We start from the raw sequence: 20,684 nt of genomic DNA, 5'->3' as shown, positions 1-20,684 counted from the left end.
ATTATCAATCCAAAAAGTTGGGAAACAGAAAAAAATGGAGAGATTTGTTTCGTTTTCGAAGAAGGCGTTTGCGGCTATTACCATAGGGGGGACTTGGTATGGTCTCATACTGCAGATTTCCGATTCAGATGGGAAAAAAAGACATGGTGAGGTGCTGGGGAGTATTGGAGATCTGAAGGGTGTCATCGGAGATTTGAAGGAAGAAATTGGATATGTAAAAGAAGAAATTAAAGAGGTAAAAGCGAATCAACAAAACAACAAGGGTGCTCCGTCTGTTTCGTCTGCTTGCACTTCCGGTTCTGCTCGTGCTTAGTTGTTGCTCGTGCTTAGGTTGTCCTCAGGTTGTTAGGTTGTTTAAGCAAGTATTATTATGGAGGGATGGTAGCATTTAATGAATTAATTAATGATTATAGTATTATTATGGAGGGATGGTAGCATGTAATGAATGGTAGCATGTAATGAATTAATTAATGATTATAGTATTATTATGGAAGGATGGTAGCATGTAATGAATTAATTAATGAAATTGAATTTTAAGTATTCAGCGTGTTTTTGCCTATTTTACCCCTCTGTCTTTCTATGCTTTTCTTTTAATTTCCGACTCCTAATTTTCAGTTGTTTGTTTAGGTTGATCGGGTAGTAAAATCTTACTATTTATGTATTATTGTATTCAACATGTTTGTACTAATTGTTTAGCCTACACAACATATCCAAGACCTAAAAGCCATTGTTAGTTTGAGAGGAAATCTCTTAATTGAGATTCGGATTCCTTCACATGGGACATTGTCTGTGCACGAAACAAGCATGGGAGGAGCGGGAGAAGCATATCTGAGTAGGAAGCAACAACTAAGTGGTATTGGTTTTGATATAGAATTTGCAGAGACTTGCTTAAGATTGGATTTTGAGGAGGACTTGCTTGGAAAATTGTGTCCCCATTCTAATCTCAAGCTATTAATGCTGAAAGGATACAATTGTGTAAGGATGCCAAGTTGGGGGATAGGAGATAAATTGTGCACTTTCCTTCCTAATCTTTTTTATTTGCAAATTAGCAACTGCCAACGGTTGCAGTCCCTTCCACGGTTGGGAAAATTGTGTCGTCTAAAAACTTTGTACGTCGATAACTTGCCTAATGTAGAGTACATGGAGGATACTGCAGATCTAGCCTCAAATTCAGCGGGTAGTCCTGGTGTTAATGAATTGCCATTCTTTCCCTGCCTTGAAACACTCAAGGTTGAAGATCTACCAAAATTGAAAAGATGGTGGTCCGGATCACCTTCATCTCCCTTGTTTTCTCACTTGAGAAGGTTTGAGATGCTACAATGCCCAGAAATGACATCCATTCCGGTCTGTCCCGTTATTGAACACATGGTTATACGTGATAATAAAAGATCTCTGGAACTGAGATTAATAGACGATGTTTCTTCCCCATCCTCTCAAAAATGGGAGCTTACTACAGCCAACTTAGGATCCCTAAAATTGATGCCCTTGGAGTATACCCAGCTTCCTACGAGGATGATTATAATAGAAGATAAGGAGGTGGAAAGTTTGTCACAAGTTAGAGAGTTATTCCAAAACGGTTTCTTATCTAATGTTACGGCTATATCAGTTTTCCGATGCCCCAAAATCAAGTCTCTATTTGGAGGGATAGAGCATCTCTCGGCCTTGACAAGATTATCTATACAATACTGTCTGAATCTGTTGTCGGTCAAAAAAGCTGAAGCAGATGAAGAAAAAGAAAAAGGTGGCATACCATGGCAATACCTTTCTCGCACCCTTTGTTCTTTGACATTATCAGATGATGCCATGGAGAATCTTTCAGAGGGAGTGCAATATTTGACATCCCTAAAAACTCTTGAACTATTGTGCTGCAAACAACTGAAAACTCTGCCGAAATGGATGCCTAAACTCACTTCTCTCGAATGCCTCGCAATCAAGCACTGTTCCGACCAGCTCAAGGAAAGATGCTATCAGCCAGCTGGGGAGGACTGGCGCCTCATTCATCACATCCCCAAAGTTGTCCTGTATGTTTGAGTCTCCTATTTCCACTCTTGTCTATTTTCCTACTATTTTCCGGCCACACCATGACTGCCCCTTTAAAATAAAGTGGTAGTTATGGTGTTTGAGAAATTATTTATCAAAAATATTTTCACAAGTATCTGTATCAAATCGCTTATCATCAATGTTTTGTAAAAATAGTTTGTAAAGCTTTGGAAGAGCACTTGAAGCCGACATCTCTCCATTTACTGAAGACCTTACGTCCTTACTGAATTCTGATGAGATATCATCGGTGAATTGTGAAGGTATGTCTAAACCAAACCCAACTGTCTTCGGCTTTTACAGATTAACCTTTTCTTCTTCCGTCTGCCCTCGGTGTATGAACAACAAGCTGTTGCTGTGAAAATAATAATTTCATGGCTTTTTACAAAGTGTGTTTTACGAGCATATAGCTTCAACCGATAATTGTTTTAGAGTTTTAGGGCATGGATCTCCACCGAAGTTCATGTTGGATATAGTCACTGAACATCTCTGTCGCCCTATGCACCTCTGCGTTACAACACGACAATGTATGGTTTAGTAGGACAGACAGTGGAAAACGGAATACAGATACAAAATCGTATATGAGACGTACTAGAAAAATGAGTCAATTTAGGTTGGGGATTGGTCGACTTAGGCTTTGCTGGTGCAGGGTCATTTTGGTCGAGTTAGGCTTTTGTTGCGGTTTTTAAATGGATGTCAAAATGACATTGAGTGAGTTGTTGAGTAGTATTGACTCTCATGAGTTCTGATGTGCTGATATATACAGCTATTAGTTCATTTCGACGGGTTGCTAACATTCATTTAATTTGGTACATTTAATGATTAAATATCGATTATTGACACCTTGGCAATTGTTGTGGCAGATAAAGAAAAAAAGAGATGGGAATAGGTGCAGGGGGACGAGGAAGAGAAATGGAATGTTGGCTACATTGGCAATAAATAGTCAGGTTCTTGTTACAAGCCCCAAAAGTTGATTCTTGTACAGGATGGAAAGATCGAGATTGAGGTTAAATTGACTGTAATTCTCAGTTTATGAGCACTTCTGCCTGGTGAAGTCGGAAAATATGGAACAACAACCTGGCCTGTATGCACCAGTGCATCAACACTTCTATGTTGCCCATATGGACATGGCAGTTGATTGTAAGCCTGGTGAAGCTCCAAATCAAGTAAATTCTGTGTTACTTACTTGTTGAGTTGTACTTGTATAGTTGTATCGCATCTTAACATCAATCTATTACCATCAGACACTCTCTCCATCGACCCTGGCCTTGCAAATGCACCAGTGCTGTCTTTTTACCTGTTTTCATTAATTTATTTGGTGGGCAGTTGTTAACAATATTATTATTAATCTTTTATTCTTGTACGATTAATCAATCAGTTTTGATTGTTATCTCTGATGTTAAGATGCGATATTGGATTTTTTTTCTACTTTAGCAAGTCAATTAATTGATGTTGAATGCAGGCACATTATTACAGTTTTGTTATCTAGCAACAAAATATGGTAGTTTGTGAGATTCATTTTGAGGGTCTTTTTTTACTCTTAGATTAAGATATGGCAGTTTTGCTTGTTAATTTGCAATTTTTTTTAAAACTTTACTTAATAAAATTCTGAACTCTTAATAGGAATCTGGTAATTTATGTAAGATAGAATTTACTGAGTTTAGCATTAAGTTTCTAGCTGTTTGTTTGTTTTGTGACAGCAGCTCCTGCCTACATTGTCGCTTTGATCTTAATAATCTCCTTGCATTTTTTTCTTAGTGTTTGCAGAGTGTTTGAGGAAGGAGTAATGAGAAATATTTACTTGTGGCCTTTCTTCTTAAGACTACAAAGGTGCCTTTCTTTGTTGCATTTCATGGTTGGAAGTAGTTGGCATGGGTGGTTTGAGGAGTTCAGTGAATTGTAGTGGAACGTTGTACTCGCTTGTGGACTCAAACGTATACATTTCAGTTTCAATTTTTGTTATCACTAAATGGCCAGTGATTATGTAAAAATAATAAGGAATTTATTTCTTGTGAGGTTTGCTGACAATACCGTTAAGTTTACCAGGTTGTAGCCAAATCCACGACCCTTTCCTACTGGGGTCCGTGTTCTACAAGCACTGAACTATTCCTCCTTTCTACCAGGTGGTGTTGATCCACTTTAATGAATTATTCACGTACATTATGAATCATTTGACGCAATACATTGAGTGATTCAAATATTGGACCTGACCCCTTGATTTGATGTAATTGCTGTCTTTCTCTGATATTAGGGTTATCACGGAGATACATCAAAGATATACCTTTGTGGCAATGTCAGTGATGCAATGAAATGACTTGTAAAGGTAGAGTATGTTCCTCTCTGTTCTTGCAAAGGCAAACAAAGCTTGTAGTTGCTTTGGAATATTATAATTGTGGTTTCTATTAATGGAACTTGAATGATTCTTCGTCAGGTGACCGGACAATGTTTAGAGAAAGGAATAGCCTTATGTAAAGATGGTGCCAGTTTCAATAAAATTGGGAAGAAAATCAGGTATGTATATATTCTTGAATTTATTCTAGACTTTATTCTAATCTGGTCACTATTTTTTGTTGATTGTTATGTTCCTTCTGTTTATCAATTTTTCATTTGAAATGTCTTTTTGACTTGATGCACAATTTTTCATAGATTGCTCATGTGTTTACTGCACCAAATTGAAGCACCCCTAGATTTGTAGCATAGTAGTAGCTCCACAATATGGTTAATGGTTGCTTTGTTTGGCTGGTTGACTGTAATTGGGTGCTCAACTGACGATGGTGGCGTAGGTGTCTCAAATTTGTGATACATGGTTTTACGGAAGACTAATTGTGTTTATTTTTCTATGAGATTGTTTGAGTTACAGCATGATTGTATGCAGATTTTGGAGTGTCGTATTGTACCATGTTTCTTTGCTATGTTGTTCAGAGAATAATCCACAGACCACAATTATTGCTTTGCTCTTATGGTATTTAATCTATGGTTTAGTGAATCAACTTAATTATTTACGGGAATATTGGCCTAATTGTGTTGGGATATTAGTTATCTAATGAGTTTGACTTAATTATTGGTGGAATTTCTCATACGCACACATCTTGACTCCCATTATTTTAATCTTGGGACCATCTGTTGTCTAAGATATTACCCGCCAGAGTATACTATTAGATGTTAACTCCCCGGAGTTTACTGTTCCTAATAACACGACCTCTGCCAGGTATAGTTGCTAATCAGCTGAAAATGCAATATGCAGGGTGCAGTTAGCTTCGATGTGCAAGGCATTTTTAAGCTGACCAATAATTGGTGTGGAATATGCGGTGGAGTATGTGAGAACTCAGGTAATTAGCATTGGTATTTAAAGCTTAAAATAAAGTATTAAGTCACAAGTTTACCTTCTTTGCACCACTGGCATAGTCATATTGCAATAACTGTTATAGAATCTCAATTGTCGCCAACCTAGGCACAAATGATTTCTCAAGGACAATAATGACTAGATGTTCAGATGTGGTCTACAATCATAAATTGCTACATTAAAAAAAATTTACGACTGCGGAAGATTTTAGAAAGATGGATACTGTAAATTGCGCCTGTCTTAATTGCATTTTTTCGTCGTTGAGCTGATTCTTGATGTGCGTACTTATGCAGTCTGTTTTGCAAACTTTAAACTGAATTTAGGCTTCACTCACCCAAAAACAATGAAGTTTAGCTAGGATTCACTCACCTAATAATTTGTTTATCAACTCTTTGACTACCTTGGCGTATTTGTTCTCCTATATGCACCTAGATCGGCATAAGAAACAAATTACCCTTTTATTTTTTTATTTTTTTTATTAGGAAAGAAAACTAGGTTGATCCCCTCGAGTAGGACCAACCTATCTCATCCTTTTGGATGAGGGAAGAGAGTGAAAGCCAATGATTAGCCATAAAATCGGCTACTTTATTGGCCTTCTATTTACATTAGCATTTATTCATAAGGGATCTCTTGTATTGAGGGTAATTGTTACGGGGTAATGGGGCTCAAAATAAAGGATAAAATGAGGAGATATTGATGATGGGAAGGTGAAGGGGTGGTTAAGAGAAATGGATGATTGGTAGGGGAACTATTAATCGCATACAAGGGTAATGCATTAACCTAAGGACTTGCTTGGAATGAGAGTAATTATTAAGGGAGTAATGGGAGCTAAAATAAGAAGAAATGTGAGGAGATTGGTGCTTTGTAGTGGTTGTGGAGGGTGGAAAGAAGAGGTGAGGGAGGAATTATTACCTCCATATGGAGGTAATGTATTACTTGGGGGGAGAGGTAGGGAACAATTAATTACTCCCTTATGGAGTGACTATTACACTATATTTCCCCATTTATGTCCATTTCTATCTTCAACCCCCATCCTTTCCCTCCATTTTGTAGTTCATTTTAGCCCTTTTACTCCCTTAATAATTATTCCCATTCTAAGCAAGCCCTTAGGGGGTAACTATTACCTCCTTAAATAGTACATATTTTTCTTAGCCTATCTTCATTTCCTTCCCCCATTCGTCGCTACTACCATTCGTTTCCTTTGTTAATCTCTGCATTACCTGGCCAGCAATTAACCTCAATCCAAGCAAGCTTTGATACTAATAGGAAACTATAAGACTACTAAATGAACTAGGAAACTTGGAAGACTTATTAATACGGTGATTCGTGAATAATGTTCCATGTTTGAGACCAGTACAGTGATCTAATATGATGATTCCACCAAATAAATAGTTGCTTCCATCTCATCTATTTTGTTACTATGACAGAAGATACTTATTATGAATAGAGCTACATATACACACTACTATTCTAAAAATGGATACGCCAAATCTGCGTCAACTGCCTTATTTCCGTGTTCGAGAAATGCAACTCGCTAACACCTTTTCGTGATAAATACAGGCTAGCTGGCCACCAGGAAAAAAATATCCGAAATCCAGTCACGCATCTTAACTCTTAAAGGTTTATTGGGAGGACAACAAACCAACACAATCACTGCACTCCGCAAGAACAAGGTTTGATATACTCTAACCACCCATCAATTACACATCAAATACTTCAGTTTAAACCATCAAATATACTATATTCAAATATTCAGGTTTGCTTTGCGAACTCCTTATTTACGAAGCATAAATTTGTTGCATCGATATTCAAATTGCTTTCCTCTGAACTCTTCATTTTATAAGATAAATTTGAGCCTTTGAAACTTCTTATTGTAGAAAAGAGAGGGAGGACTAGGTGTTGAGAATATGTAAAATCAAAATTTATATAGCTTTTATAAGAGGCAGTTAAGTTCACATCTTTTATAGAAGTTATCTTTGCTTTCACTCCTATGAAATAGCCTTCAGCTTATTCGACAAAAAAGAAAGACATTATTGTGCCAAACTGTGGGTAAGCTCCCTCGCATATACCTATCTATTAACCGAACTCAAATCAATATAGTAAATCGTGGATCTTGCTGTTTTGGGATGGAGTGGGGAACTCGGTGGAATACATTAAGTTGAAGAAAAGCTGAAAGTTAAGGGTCTTAACGTGATAGGTCATGTTGACTTATGAGAAAACACTCCTGAACACTCCTGGCATGGAGGGTGCTACTCTAATCTTAGGTGATGAGCTTAAGTTTAAAGGTCTGTTTGGGTTGTTCTTTATGATAGCAAGCCAAATATTTTTCCAGGAATCGTAGTGAATCTTTGCTCTTAAGGTTTGAGTCGGAGAACAAGATTCATAAATTTTTGTTAACAATTAGCATGGTAGTTAAATATTTTTCTTTAATGTGAAGCCAATAATAACCTGCTGAACGATCCTTTTTAACTTTATAAAAATGCACCACATCGCTTATGTGTTTGGGTTTCATTTTTCAATTTTTTTCTAATTGCTTGGGTATAATATTGATCCAAATATGAGTTCTAGACCAAAACGAGGTTTTTATTGCCCTTCTTTCTCTTGTTTGGTTTGTCATACCTCTATGAAATGTGGATATTGCAGGCAACAATGCTCCAAAAAGAGCTGATAGAAAGTGTAATTTTCAAAGGGAAAGAAGAGAAGAATGATATGAAATAGCTAAAGGTGTCAAGCTCAACTGCCTGATTACAAAAAAAAAGTTTTAATGTACCAGGTATAGCTCTCTGCTTTAGAAGGTTGTTGTGTATAGCCTATCTTAACTCAACACCTCACTTTGGTTGCGCGCCCGACTCTTATTTTGTGAAAAGACATGACATTTGACAGTTTATTTCAGTCTGAAAACTTGATCTTTTCGCAAAAATAGTTGTGTCGGTCCTGTCGGACACTATTGCTTTCAACATTTGGAGCTGATATCCTGCCATCTTGGGAATGTAGCCAGTTCAAGGGGGTTGATTTTGATGGCTTGGAATGATCATATTGTAGCTACCCAAGTATTTTCTGTAACACCCCGCGCTTTCCCTATATTTTTAAATAAACTTTTAAGTAATTTTTATTAAATAATTATTATTTAAAGCTTATTTTCATAAAATATCGTCTTAGCCGTGTAACGGTAATGATAGTGTAGATTTTAATAATATTATTCTCCGTCTCGAGTTATAGTAGACTTGGGACGAAAATTCTAGTGGATACCGACTCATTTTGAGTTATTGGGCTTATCTTGACTCATGGGCCTTTTTCCCCTCTTTTCTCTACACAAAACCCTCAACTAAACCCTCACAACTTCATCCCTCTCATTCTAATTTCTGAAATTCCTCAACAAACACTCCACCATTGTTAAACCATTTGCTCTCAACCCTAAAATCACCATAACTCACTCAACTCTTCACCAATCTCGTTCCTTTTCGCGCCATTCTCTTCCTTTTCTCATTTCCCTTCTTTCTAAGTAAGAAAGTCACCATCTTTTCCTCTATTTCGAAATTCTCATCTTACAAGGATGTGGATTCTTGACTTAATACCTTTATTTTTGTGTTTAGGGGAGAACTTGGACAACCCGGAGGAGGATAGCTACATCATTGACGAGTCTTTAGAAGATTGAAGTGCAAAAAGGTAACGGTGATGGGTTACTCGACTTTTATGTTAAAATTGTGTGATTTGTGTAGTATTAGACTCATATGATTGTTAAATTTGGTGTCTTTCATGACTTGTGATGAATTGTTGTTGATTAGAATACTTGTATGACATTTCTCACATGTTTGATGGCAAGTTCCATGCTTTATTGTCTTTGATCCGTTTTGGTTGAATTTCTATCTCAATTATGTTGTTTTTCATGGTTAGAATCATGTTAGGACAGGTAAATAATTGTTGTGGAACGATTTGTGGTTGTTTGCAAATGATTTGAGAGACGATTTTGGCGATTCACGCGTACGATGGGTCTCGGCCGGTTTGACCGGCCGCCGCCTCTCGACCGGTGGGAACCCCCGTATGTTGTTTCACTTTTCAAAATATGTCGTGGGTCTCAGTAGGTTGACCGCCGCCCGCCGACCGGCCTGGGAACCCCGTAACATTTGGCTTTTTACAATTTGTCAAAAATGAACCATGGGTCTCGGTAGGTTGACCGCCCGCCCCGACCTAGTGGGAACCCCCGTAAGTTTTAATGTTTGCTCGGAGTCCCAGCCCGGTGGGCCGCCGGACCCCTGACCGGCTGAGACCCCTCTGAGTGCTTTTCTTCGCCTATAACCTATATTAACCAATGATTTACACATGCATCTTTCCATGATTGATAAGTGGTCAATTTATAACATGTTTACGGGATGATCATGCAACTATTGTTACTCGTATTTGTGACCGGAGTGTGACGGTTTACATTGTGTGACTACTCGACATTCCTCATTTATTTGCCCTCGGACATTGGGTCACGATTAGGTGCCATTGTCTCCGAGTTGGGCTATCTTCCTTCCGCCTCTTCGGACTTTGGGGTACGGCTAGGTACCATGGTTCCGATTTGGGGTTACTCGACCTTGGGGCACGGCTAGGTGTCATGGATCGAGTCTTGGATACGATTTGGGATTGTATGTCGAATCGGGTGTCGTCCATCCCGAGAGTCTGGCCGGATTTAGACTAGGACCGTATTATGATCGTCGTCCTACCAGGAGGTTGGAGTCTAGGGGTTTGTCTTGTTTTGAGTCAATCCTTTGTAAATGTCTTGCTTGTTACGGTCATTGGCGTGTTCTTATATACGAGAGTGCACGTCTTCTATGATTGTTTGTGAGCGTCTTGGTCCTATCGGATACTAGTGGTGAGATGCAAGCCCCTAGTTGCGATATGATCGCCGGGATTGATGTTCCCATCCGTTCTTATGGTGAGATGCAAGCCATAAGTATGAATGTGACATTAGTAGCCACGTCCGTGCTATGGTTGTTAAGAGGTTTTCAAGTAATGGCTATTGGTTTCCATCCATGTATTTCCTATCCAATTGATCCGTTGTTTACCTTCTTCACATGATTCAATGCCTAATCTCACATCCATGTTTTGCTACCTTGAAAGCATGTTTAATATGATGTACCATGCCTATCTCTTTAAGAATGCAATATGCCTATCTCATTATGATTATCGTTTATATTCACTTGTTCATTATTAGTCAAGTATGATGTATGATCAATATGTTTAATTAAGTTCTTGCTTATGTGCATTTCGACATATTGTGGCTGGGAGAACCCTGAGTTACTCCCCACATTATTTCGTGGCGTTCATGTTTACATAAATGACGGGTTTGTGATGCAGATTATGGGGAAGACGTGTGAGCTAGCGAGAACGTTAAACCTTGGACCTTAGTTATAGTTTGCTTAGACTCACCTATCGTTAGACTTGTGTTTATTCGTGGGATATCTTTTCCCCAACGCACTTCGTTTTTAATTGTAAAACTTATTCATCTTACTTTTCATTTTCGTTTGATCACTTATGGTGGATTTCACACTTTAAACTTTAAAGGACTTAAAAATCCCTTATTTTTCCGCTTAGATTCAATAGTTCTTTTGATGCCCTATCGAGGGGTGTCACAGTTGGTATCAGAGCATGTGTTGCTCCCGACGCACACACGTGTACCCCGAATTTAAATTGAACTTGACCCCAAATAATGAATGAGAGATGGGTAGAACTAAGGACCTAAGTTGGTAGTCTCTTTGTGCATGCTATTTGTTAGGTGCTAACATGGTTGACTCTTTTGGTGTCTTGAGAAGATGGTACGACCAACCAAGGTGGAGAATACTATCATGGAAGCCCTTACTCTAATTCTTCGGAATCAACGAAATGCCAATGCTCAAGTTAATCATCACCCTATCCGTCGTGGCAAGAGACCCTTTGTGCCCTCATCTTCGTCATCTTCTAGTAAGAAGAGGTTGGTGCCGAGAGTCCAAGGACAAAGAGTACAAGACCATGGAGGACAAGAGCCAATAGTGCAAGAGCCGAAAGGACAAGTCCCTACATCTACTAGTATGCTTAAGGAGAACCGCAAGTGCTTCAAGTGTGGGCAAGCTTATCACCCCGGTATTGGATGCTATGATATGCCCTTGAAGTGTTACCATTGCAAGAAGCCCGGACATCTCTTCAAGAATTGCCCCGAGAAGAAGACTACTCCTCCTCCTCTCCCTCATGCTCCGGAAGCCGAGCCAAGAAGAGTCATTCTTGTCGAGAATCAAGTCGGAACCACCGTTTCTCCCGACACCGTTATGGGTGTGTTTTCTATCCTTGATCCACCTTACCTTACTTTTATCCTGTGATGCTCATCCTTCCTTTCTAAACTCTCTTTTGCCTTACCTTTGAAGCTAGTTTGGTACCCACCCGACCTATTCTTCGTTTTTGTTTCTCCTTACATAACATCTTGCATACGGATCTCTTACTCTTGAAGAATGTCTTTACCGTCTTGAAGATACCTCCCTCTCTTCGAGCACCTTGTCATATTCCCTTATCTTTGTGCTTCTATGCCTTTCGCAACTCTTATTCCATATCTTGGGAGTTGTCTTTGTACCTTTTCTCCTTATAATGCCCCTCTTGTATACCTTCATCTTTGCCTTATGGAATGTTAACTTCGGTCAAATAATTTGGCTTTTGCGGAGTTTGTTTGTGTTTTACCCTTAACCCCGGTCTTGAGAGGTCGTGATGTTAGAAAGACTTAGGTAATGTGATGATAAATACTTAGTGATTCTTATACCTAGTGCCTTGACCAAGTGAGTATAATTGATTGGTGGATTCTTTGTGTTAGGAATGAGTTGCCTATGTGATTAAAGTTATAGAACTTGGCTTTGTTGTTTATGTTTGGGATTTGAAAGCGTAGTAGGTTGAGCGTCGTCACCTTAGGAGTAACCATGAGATAAATCTATGATATGAGCTTGGAAGAAAACCCACTTTTAGATGTTAATGATCCCGTATAGATCGGTGATGCGATTTGATTTTAGTTGCCCCTTGAGAATTTTGTTGAGAAGTCTTTGTTAATGCACACTTTAGTTTTTAAAACATTGAGGTTGTATCAAGTACTTGAGATAAATGGGTACTTTTATACTTGAGTGGTAGATTTGCTTTTGGGAAATCCTAATATGTGATAGGATAGGTGAACAATGAATCTAACAAATGTATCAACCCTTAAGCGAGCGTTTATTTTTACCTTGATCAGTCATAGAGGTGTAATCCTTTAAGAGAGACTTGCATATAAGGAATGAGATGAATTGCCTTGACCCTTATTTTGGAATTTGGTCGTTTTGTTATGATGGTACGATATCCTATTAGGCGTGGCCTTGTTAGAGAGAACCTTAAGTCTTAGAAAGCGTATGGTTTAAGCCTTAAAATCCCCCTTCGTACCTTTAATCATCTTCCTTCCCTTCGTTCATACCTTGATTAGATTTATTTCTTAAGTATAAAGGTTTACTTGTCGTTTCCTTGCCTTGAATACCTCTCTAATTCTAATATCTCTTGTTGGCGTTAACTAGTTATCTTTATTAGTTGACTCGTTTAATCTCACACCTCGCCATGTTCATGTATCCCCTTGAAATTTCCTATCATTTCTTGACCTAGTTATTGCTCTTGTTTCTTTAGTGGAGTGATGGCATTGTTGGCTACGTTGTAGAGTGAGTGAGATGCTCTTAGAGGATTCTTTGTGAACCTTGATTTCGTCAAAATTGGATTAGTGGAACTCGAGTTGAGTTGGGTAGGAAATTGTATGACAAACCTATTTACTTTTGGTTGGTGGTCTTTATGATTTGGGGAATGTGATCATCTATGCTTGTGAATTCGGGCGTGAATAAGATTTTAGTTTGGAGTGTTAGAAAGTATAAAGACCTTGAGATTTTGACCTTGATTTAGGATTTTACCATAGTGAGAACTCCTAGTAGTCGATAGTTGGTTATGTGTATAACTCTTTTAGTAGTTTTGATCTTGTTCCGTGGAAATCGTTTGTAGATGATTTATATTTGAGAGTTATGGAATCGCAAATGTGGTGAAGTACCTTGTTTCATAGAATAGCTTAGATGTAGAGTGACGTAAGTTATCTTGAGTGATCCTTGGAGGTAATATGGTTGTGAGATTTACTTTATTAGGGAGTTTTAGAAGCCGTCTAGGATCGTGTTGTCATTCGAGATTTGACTTTCTGGCGTTTCCTTGTTGTTTAAATTCCTTCCTTCCCTAAGCATAAGTATTTCCGTTCATACCTCTCTCCTTCGCCTCATCATGCCCCTCCTTTATATGTGATACTCGTAACTTGTGAAACTCTATCTTTGATATCCTTGTAGATTCGATTTCAACTCTTCTCCTAGGAAGTTCATCATAGCTCTTTGGTTGGTTAAGTTTGAACCCTCTTAGCGTATCTTGTTTTCATGATATCTAAGTTACTTTTCAATTCATAAAATTTCTAAACATTTCAAGCTGCCACTTTTGATCCATTGTTAAAAGTTTATGTTACTTTTACTAAACCCTACCTATTTTAAGAGTTCAAAAATGAAAATTTGATTTAGTTCTCCTTTTGTTCTATAAGTATAACTCCTTTTATTGATTTTAATTGCTAAACCCGAGTTACTTTTAACTTTGCTCAATTTCTAACTAACCTTGATCTACTTATGATTTCTTTGTCAGAGTTTGATATTATATATTTTCGGAAATTTGACTTCCTTTTGAGTTTAAAAGTGAAACCTTTATCTCTAATTTGACTTTGGCAAAAGAAAATTTGAGTGAATTGCCTTTTTCTTTTGATTTTAACGTTGATCGGATGTTAGAACTCGTTATTTGAAACGTTTAATAACCTGTTCTACGCTTGTCGGCGAATGATTTTTGTTTTAAATTTGTCTTTGACTTGGAAAGTTAGCGTTCTTGTGTGCACGACAAGAGCAATTTCGTTCCATGAATGAGACTTATACTTTTGAAAACTCTTCATTAATGTTTTTGAAAATATTTTGATTTTCAATTTATACAAATGATTTGCTTTTGACCATATCTTCGATTTGGAATGTGATGTTCTTGAATGCGCAACGAGAGCACCTCCGTTCCTTTGATGAGAATCTGGTTCTGTCGGAAAATTTTATTTGAAACTTTTGAAAGGATTTTGATTTTTACGATAAGTAACCTTTTAATGTTTTGGTTACCGATTTCAAACTCCGGTTTTATTTCTATTTGACTTCTCACTTCTATTTTCAAGTTTCGAGGACGAAACTTTTTAAAAGGTGGGATGATTGTAACACCCCGCGCTTTCCCTATATTTTTAAATAAACTTTTAAGTAATTTTTATTAAATAATTATTATTTAAAGCTTATTTTCATAAAATATCGTCTTAGCCGTGTAACGGTAATGATAGTGTAGATTTTAATAATATTATTCTCCGTCTCGAGTTATAGTAGACTTGGGACGAAAATTCTAGTGGATACCGACTCATTTTGAGTTATTGGGCTTATCTTGACTCATGGGCCTTTTTCCCCTCTTTTCTCTACACAAAACCCTCAACTAAACCCTCACAACTTCATCCCTCTCATTCTAATTTCTGAAATTCCTCAACAAACACTCCACCATTGTTAAACCATTTGCTCTCAACCCTAAAATCACCATAACTCACTCAACTCTTCACCAATCTCGTTCCTTTTCGCGCCATTCTCTTCCTTTTCTCATTTCCCTTCTTTCTAAGTAAGAAAGTCACCATCTTTTCCTCTATTTCGAAATTCTCATCTTACAAGGATGTGGATTCTTGACTTAATACCTTTATTTTTGTGTTTAGGGGAGAACTTGGACAACCCGGAGGAGGATAGCTACATCATTGACGAGTCTTTAGAAGATTGAAGTGCAAAAAGGTAACGGTGATGGGTTACTCGACTTTTATGTTAAAATTGTGTGATTTGTGTAGTATTAGACTCATATGATTGTTAAATTTGGTGTCTTTCATGACTTGTGATGAATTGTTGTTGATTAGAATACTTGTATGACATTTCTCACATGTTTGATGGCAAGTTCCATGCTTTATTGTCTTTGATCCGTTTTGGTTGAATTTCTATCTCAATTATGTTGTTTTTCATGGTTAGAATCATGTTAGGACAGGTAAATAATTGTTGTGGAACGATTTGTGGTTGTTTGCAAATGATTTGAGAGACGATTTTGGCGATTCACGCGTACAGTGGGTCTCAGCCGGTTGACCGGCCGCCGGCCCCCTGACCGGCTGGGAACCCCCTGTATGTTGTTTCACTTTTCAAAATATGTCGTGGGTCTCGGCCCGGTTGTTGACGCCCGCCCCCGACCTACTGGGAACCCCGTAACATTTGGCTTTTTACAATTTGTCAAAAATGAACCATGGGTCTCAGGTTGGTTGACCGCCGCCCCCGACCGGTGGGAACCCCGTAAGTTTTAATGTTTGCTGGAGTCCCAGCCGGTGGACCGCCGCCGGACCCGACCCATTTTGAGACCCCTCGAGTGCTTTTCTTCGCCTATAACCTATATTAACCAATGATTTACACATGCATCTTTCCATGATTGATAAGTGGTCAATTTATAACATGTTTACGGGATGATCATGCAACTATTGTTACTCGTATTTGTGACCGGAGTGTGACGGTTTACATTGTGTGACTACTCGACATTCCTCATTTATTTGCCCTCGGACATTGGGTCACGATTAGGTGCCATTGTCTCCGAGTTGGGCTATCTTCCTTCCGCCTCTTCGGACTTTGGGGTACGGCTAGGTACCATGGTTCCGATTTGGGGTTACTCGACCTTGGGGCACGGCTAGGTGTCATGGATCGAGTCTTGGATACGATTTGGGATTGTATGTCGAATCGGGTGTCGTCCATCCCGAGAGTCTGGCCGGATTTAGACTAGGACCGTATTATGATCGTCGTCCTACCAGGAGGTTGGAGTCTAGGGGTTTGTCTTGTTTTGAGTCAATCCTTTGTAAATGTCTTGCTTGTTACGGTCATTGGCGTGTTCTTATATACGAGAGTGCACGTCTTCTATGATTGTTTGTGAGCGTCTTGGTCCTATCGGATACTAGTGGTGAGATGCAAGCCCCTAGTTGCGATATGATCGCCGGGATTGATGTTCCCATCCGTTCTTATGGTGAGATGCAAGCCATAAGTATGAATGTGACATTAGTAGCCACGTCCCGTGCTATGGTTGTTAAGAGGTTTTCAAGTAATGGCTATTGGTTTCCATCCATGTATTTCCTATCCAATTGATCCGTTGTTTACCTTCTTCACATGATTCAATGCCTAATCTCACATCCATGTTTTGCTACCTTGAAAGCATGTTTAATATGATGTACCATGCCTATCTCTTTAAGAATGCAATATGCCTATCTCATTATGATTATCGTTTATATTCACTTGTTCATTATTAGTCAAGTATGATGTATGATCAATATGTTTAATTAAGTTCTTGCTTATGTGCATTTCGACATATTGTGGCTGGGAGAACCCTGAGTTACTCCCCACTGACTGTGGCGTTCATGTTTACATAAATGACAGGTTTGTGATGCAGATTATGGGGAAGACGTGTGAGCTAGCGAGAACGTTAAACCTTGGACCTTAGTTATAGTTTGCTTAGACTCACCTATCGTTAGACTTGTGTTTATTCGTGGGATATCTTTTCCCCAACGCACTTCGTTTTTAATTGTAAAACTTATTCATCTTACTTTTCATTTTCGTTTGATCACTTATGGTGGATTTCACACTTTAAACTTTAAAGGACTTAAAAATCCCTTATTTTTCCGCTTAGATTCAATAGTTCTTTTGATGCCCTATCGAGGGGTGTCACAGTTTTTCTGTTGTCCCTTTTAATCTTGTATGGTTGAATGATGTGAATGTTGATAATTCCCACAGGTTCGTAAGGTATTTCCCTACCCCATGACTGTCAGTTGATTCAGTTCACCACTGGATTGGTCCGTCTCTATATGTGGATGTTCAATCTCTACAAGAAGCCTAAAGCTAGGAGTACCCAGGTAACATGTCTGAATTTCTGTTCTACATAACCTTTAATTTTATGGACAATTAGACATAGCTCCAGTAATGCGGTTGATTGTTATGTTGCACTTACTCGCTTTCCTGCCATTAGCGGTTGTGCACACCCTAGGAAACCTTTTCACAAACATGAGCCTTGGAAAGGTAGATGTATCTTTTACTCACACAATTAAAGCTATGGATCCCTTCTTTTCTCTCCTCTTTTCTGTCACGTTATTATAACGCATCAAGTGATATGTTCATAAATAAAATTTGAATTTTCTAACGGTTAAATATAGTAAAGAAATTTTTTATTTAAAATCGAGTAAACGAAATTTGTGATAATAGTTTGATAAATTATCAAAATCAATAGAAAATGCATAAACCATGCATTTAGAAAGGGCAAGTTAGAACATTTTGGGTATTTTAATAAGTTTAAGGGCAAATTAGAACATTTTGGGTATTTTAAGAAGTTTTCATAAAGTTTAGGGGTACCACTAATGTTTTCAAAACATGAGGGGTACCACGTAGAATTAAAAAAAACACGAGGGTACCACGTAGAAAACCCTAAATAATTTGTGGGTGTGTTTCCTTGCATAAGGATTTAATTTATTTGCTGATTAACTTTAATCATTAATAGTGATTGTAGTCTGTAGATTTTGCTTTTGAACCAAATTCAGTGACGGTAAGTGCTCTGCACAACAACACTATTCATTTGACATTAGGTTACTAATTGATGTAGTTGTAGCTTAGTTGTTGATTTATAAGTTTGTGACAGCAGGCTATGTTCATTTAACAATTGTTGAACGGATTTATCGTCACCATTCAAATTGTTGAACTTTGTGTTGTTTCTCGCCTAATTCAATACCATTGTGCTGATAAATCAATTGGCAAAAGAAGGAAACTTAGCTGTAGTTTGCAAATTTGTTAGACTGTGATTAGTAGGCATTTTTGATCTATTGAGTATGCAGAACATAATGAACGTGAATTTTTATTATGTTGCTGATAAATCAACAATTTGTAATTTAGTTTGGTTACACAAGGGTTGTTGAATCTTGACAGGTCTCAAAAAGGAGAAAGAGTAAGCTTGAGAGTTGATGCAGCAAATGTAACCTTTGTACTATCATATAGGGGTCTATTCTGGATAACCAGCACTATCTTGGATTTCTAAAAGCTAAGAAAAGAGGGAAAATTAAAACCGGCTACTGATCCACCAAAAGCAAAGAAAAGAGGGGAAATCGGAACTCACCATATAAGAAGATTAAGACGCAGCAAGAGTGATAAGAGAGAAATGCACTCCGCAACTTACTTCAGTGGTGAACATTATTCAGCACAGAAATCCGCAGGACTACTGAATTCAGGTTATCCAAGGTCCATAAAAATATAAGGTATATGACCCTTTTTTCGTGCAGCGTCTCTTAAGGAGTAAAAAAACTCACTATTATTCAGCTTTGAAATAGTGAAATAAAGTAATTTGGTTCACTGTTATTCACCTATGAAACATAGTGAAATAATAAATGTCTGTCGGTGATCCTAGACTGATTCAGTGAAAACGATTAAGAATAGGGTCGAAATTTACATTGTTGATAACTTACGTAACCTACCTTTTAAAATGGGCATGATGAAAATGTGAGAGTAGTTTATCTTTACATTCTTTATTAGTTTGACAAATCTCAGACATATCTCCGAAACATATATAGGTCAGACATTCATCTTTATTTTTTTACTTTTTTACTATTGTAAAACTTACTGTGTCTATCTTTGATTCAGGATAGATACCTTGTAGATTGGTAATTTACGGAAATTTTGAATCCGCTTGTTTCTTCAGTTCTCGTGATTTTATGAAATGTTGGATAATTTGTGGGTGTTCTTCTCGCATAAGGATTTAATTTGTTTGTTGATTAACTTTAAATCTTTAATTGTGATCGTATGTTTTGCTTCCGAGTTCCAAACAAAGTTCAATTACGGTAAGTGCTCTATACACAACACTTTTCATTCGGCTTTTATTAATTGATGATGTAGTTTTAGTTTTAGTTGTTGAGACCAGTTTGTGTCATTTAACAATTGTTCAACCACTTTATTGTCACTGTCATATTTGTGAACTTAGTGTTTTTGCCTAATTCAATACCATTGTGCTGATGAAAATTACCCGAAGTTGTTAAGTCATCATTTTTTTGTTCTTAAAATGATATATATTCTCTTGAGAGAGAGTAGGTCTAGGATGGGTGCACCACTGCACCTCTTCCCAAGGCATCTTGTTGCATTCTATTTCTTTTTCTGTTTTTTCTACAAAAAAAAACAGAGAAGTTCTTAGCACATTTCTAGGAATTACTTCGATTGATTCATATAAAAAAACCAAGTTGATTGATAGAAAATATATCATTTTATGGACACATATAGTCTGTATATCAAGTGATTTCCATGCTCCTGTTTTCCTGTTGATCTCAACTTTTTTTTTAATTATTATAATAATATAATTGGTTATTGAGGAATAATTCAGGCTGTGAGGAATTTTTTCCAGGGGTACCTGCTATCGAAACTCTCCCAGAAACAGATGCAAAAGTGCCACCAGAATTTCATAACTTCAGCACCAAAGAGACAGGTGAAGAGACACTAGCTGCAGCAAGGGAAACTCCAATATGCTCCTCTGCACAAATTCATTCACCAAACGACACTTATTCAGATCAAAGATGGAGCAGACTCAAACAGAAACAGAACAGATGCCTTGATCACTGAACCACTAAACTCGAATACACCAAAACTAATTCAAGTAAAAATCGAAGGAGTAAGAGAACACCTGCTCTAGATACATCAACTTCACCCAAAACCAAAGCAGCCCGGTAAATGGTAATTAGAACAGCATATCCACGACAACCCCAATGGGCATCATCTCTATGTAAGTCACATGTATATTATGAACTACACTAATCTTAGTTCTCTTTTGGGTCGTAGTAACTAAACAATACTTTTGCATAATACCCACTTCAGGCACGTTGTATCATCTAAACCAATGTTAGTGTTTTGGGAACACCCATGCTTACTAAGCTGTGTGTTCCAAAGTAGTACATCCTTGTTTTTGATCCCGTGTCTGTCTAAATACTTGAATGTTTTGCTTTTCCATATGAATCATCGTGACTACTTATGTGTTACATTCCTAACACTACAATGTAAAATGTGTATGCATTTTTATTACGCATTTTAGCAATGTCGTTTTACCTTGTACTTCTAGACAGTTGTTTGCTTTTAATTACAAGTATTCTATTACTTCAAACATATTTATTTTCAAGCAGCAT

The 20,684-nt window shown here is 37.7% G+C and overlaps 1 protein-coding gene and 1 long non-coding RNA gene across 4 annotated transcripts; both read left to right on the top strand.

Moving 5' to 3' along the window:
* Window positions 1-725: 725 nt before the first annotated feature.
* LOC141591083 (putative disease resistance RPP13-like protein 1) lies at window positions 726-2,303 on the top strand. The gene is made up of 2 exons (XM_074411523.1): window positions 726-2,021; window positions 2,197-2,303. Exons 1-2 carry the CDS (start codon window positions 805-807, stop codon window positions 2,201-2,203), a joined length of 1,224 nt encoding a protein of 407 aa, XP_074267624.1. The 5' UTR covers window positions 726-804; the 3' UTR covers window positions 2,204-2,303.
* An 868-nt stretch (window positions 2,304-3,171) lies between these two features.
* On the top strand, window positions 3,172-20,517 carry LOC141591082 (uncharacterized). 3 transcript variants are annotated; one of them, XR_012520645.1, is made up of 10 exons: window positions 3,172-3,203; window positions 3,796-4,160; window positions 4,289-4,360; window positions 4,469-4,548; window positions 5,282-5,366; window positions 6,941-7,053; window positions 8,024-8,153; window positions 17,275-17,393; window positions 18,454-18,779; window positions 19,913-20,517. It is a non-coding gene; the product is annotated as an uncharacterized LOC141591082 (long non-coding RNA). The 3 variants fall into 3 exon arrangements; XR_012520644.1 differs by having other exon boundaries at window positions 3,796-4,360; XR_012520646.1 differs by lacking the exon at window positions 6,941-7,053 and having other exon boundaries at window positions 3,796-4,360.
* Window positions 20,518-20,684: the final 167 nt, after the last annotated feature.

The sequence above is a fragment of the Silene latifolia genome, chromosome 7 (genome assembly GCF_048544455.1).
Source record: "Silene latifolia isolate original U9 population chromosome 7, ASM4854445v1, whole genome shotgun sequence".
NCBI classification, from domain to species: Eukaryota; Viridiplantae; Streptophyta; class Magnoliopsida; order Caryophyllales; family Caryophyllaceae; genus Silene; species Silene latifolia.
The sequence above is the reverse complement of the archived record's forward strand: the minus strand, read 5'-3'. Positions and strand labels throughout refer to the sequence as shown.

Bases quoted from the DNA above. Each gene is read 5' to 3' on its own strand.
- LOC141591083 (XM_074411523.1), top strand. From the start codon at position 805: ATGGGAGGAGCGGGAGAAGCATATCTGAGTAGGAAGCAACAACTAAGT.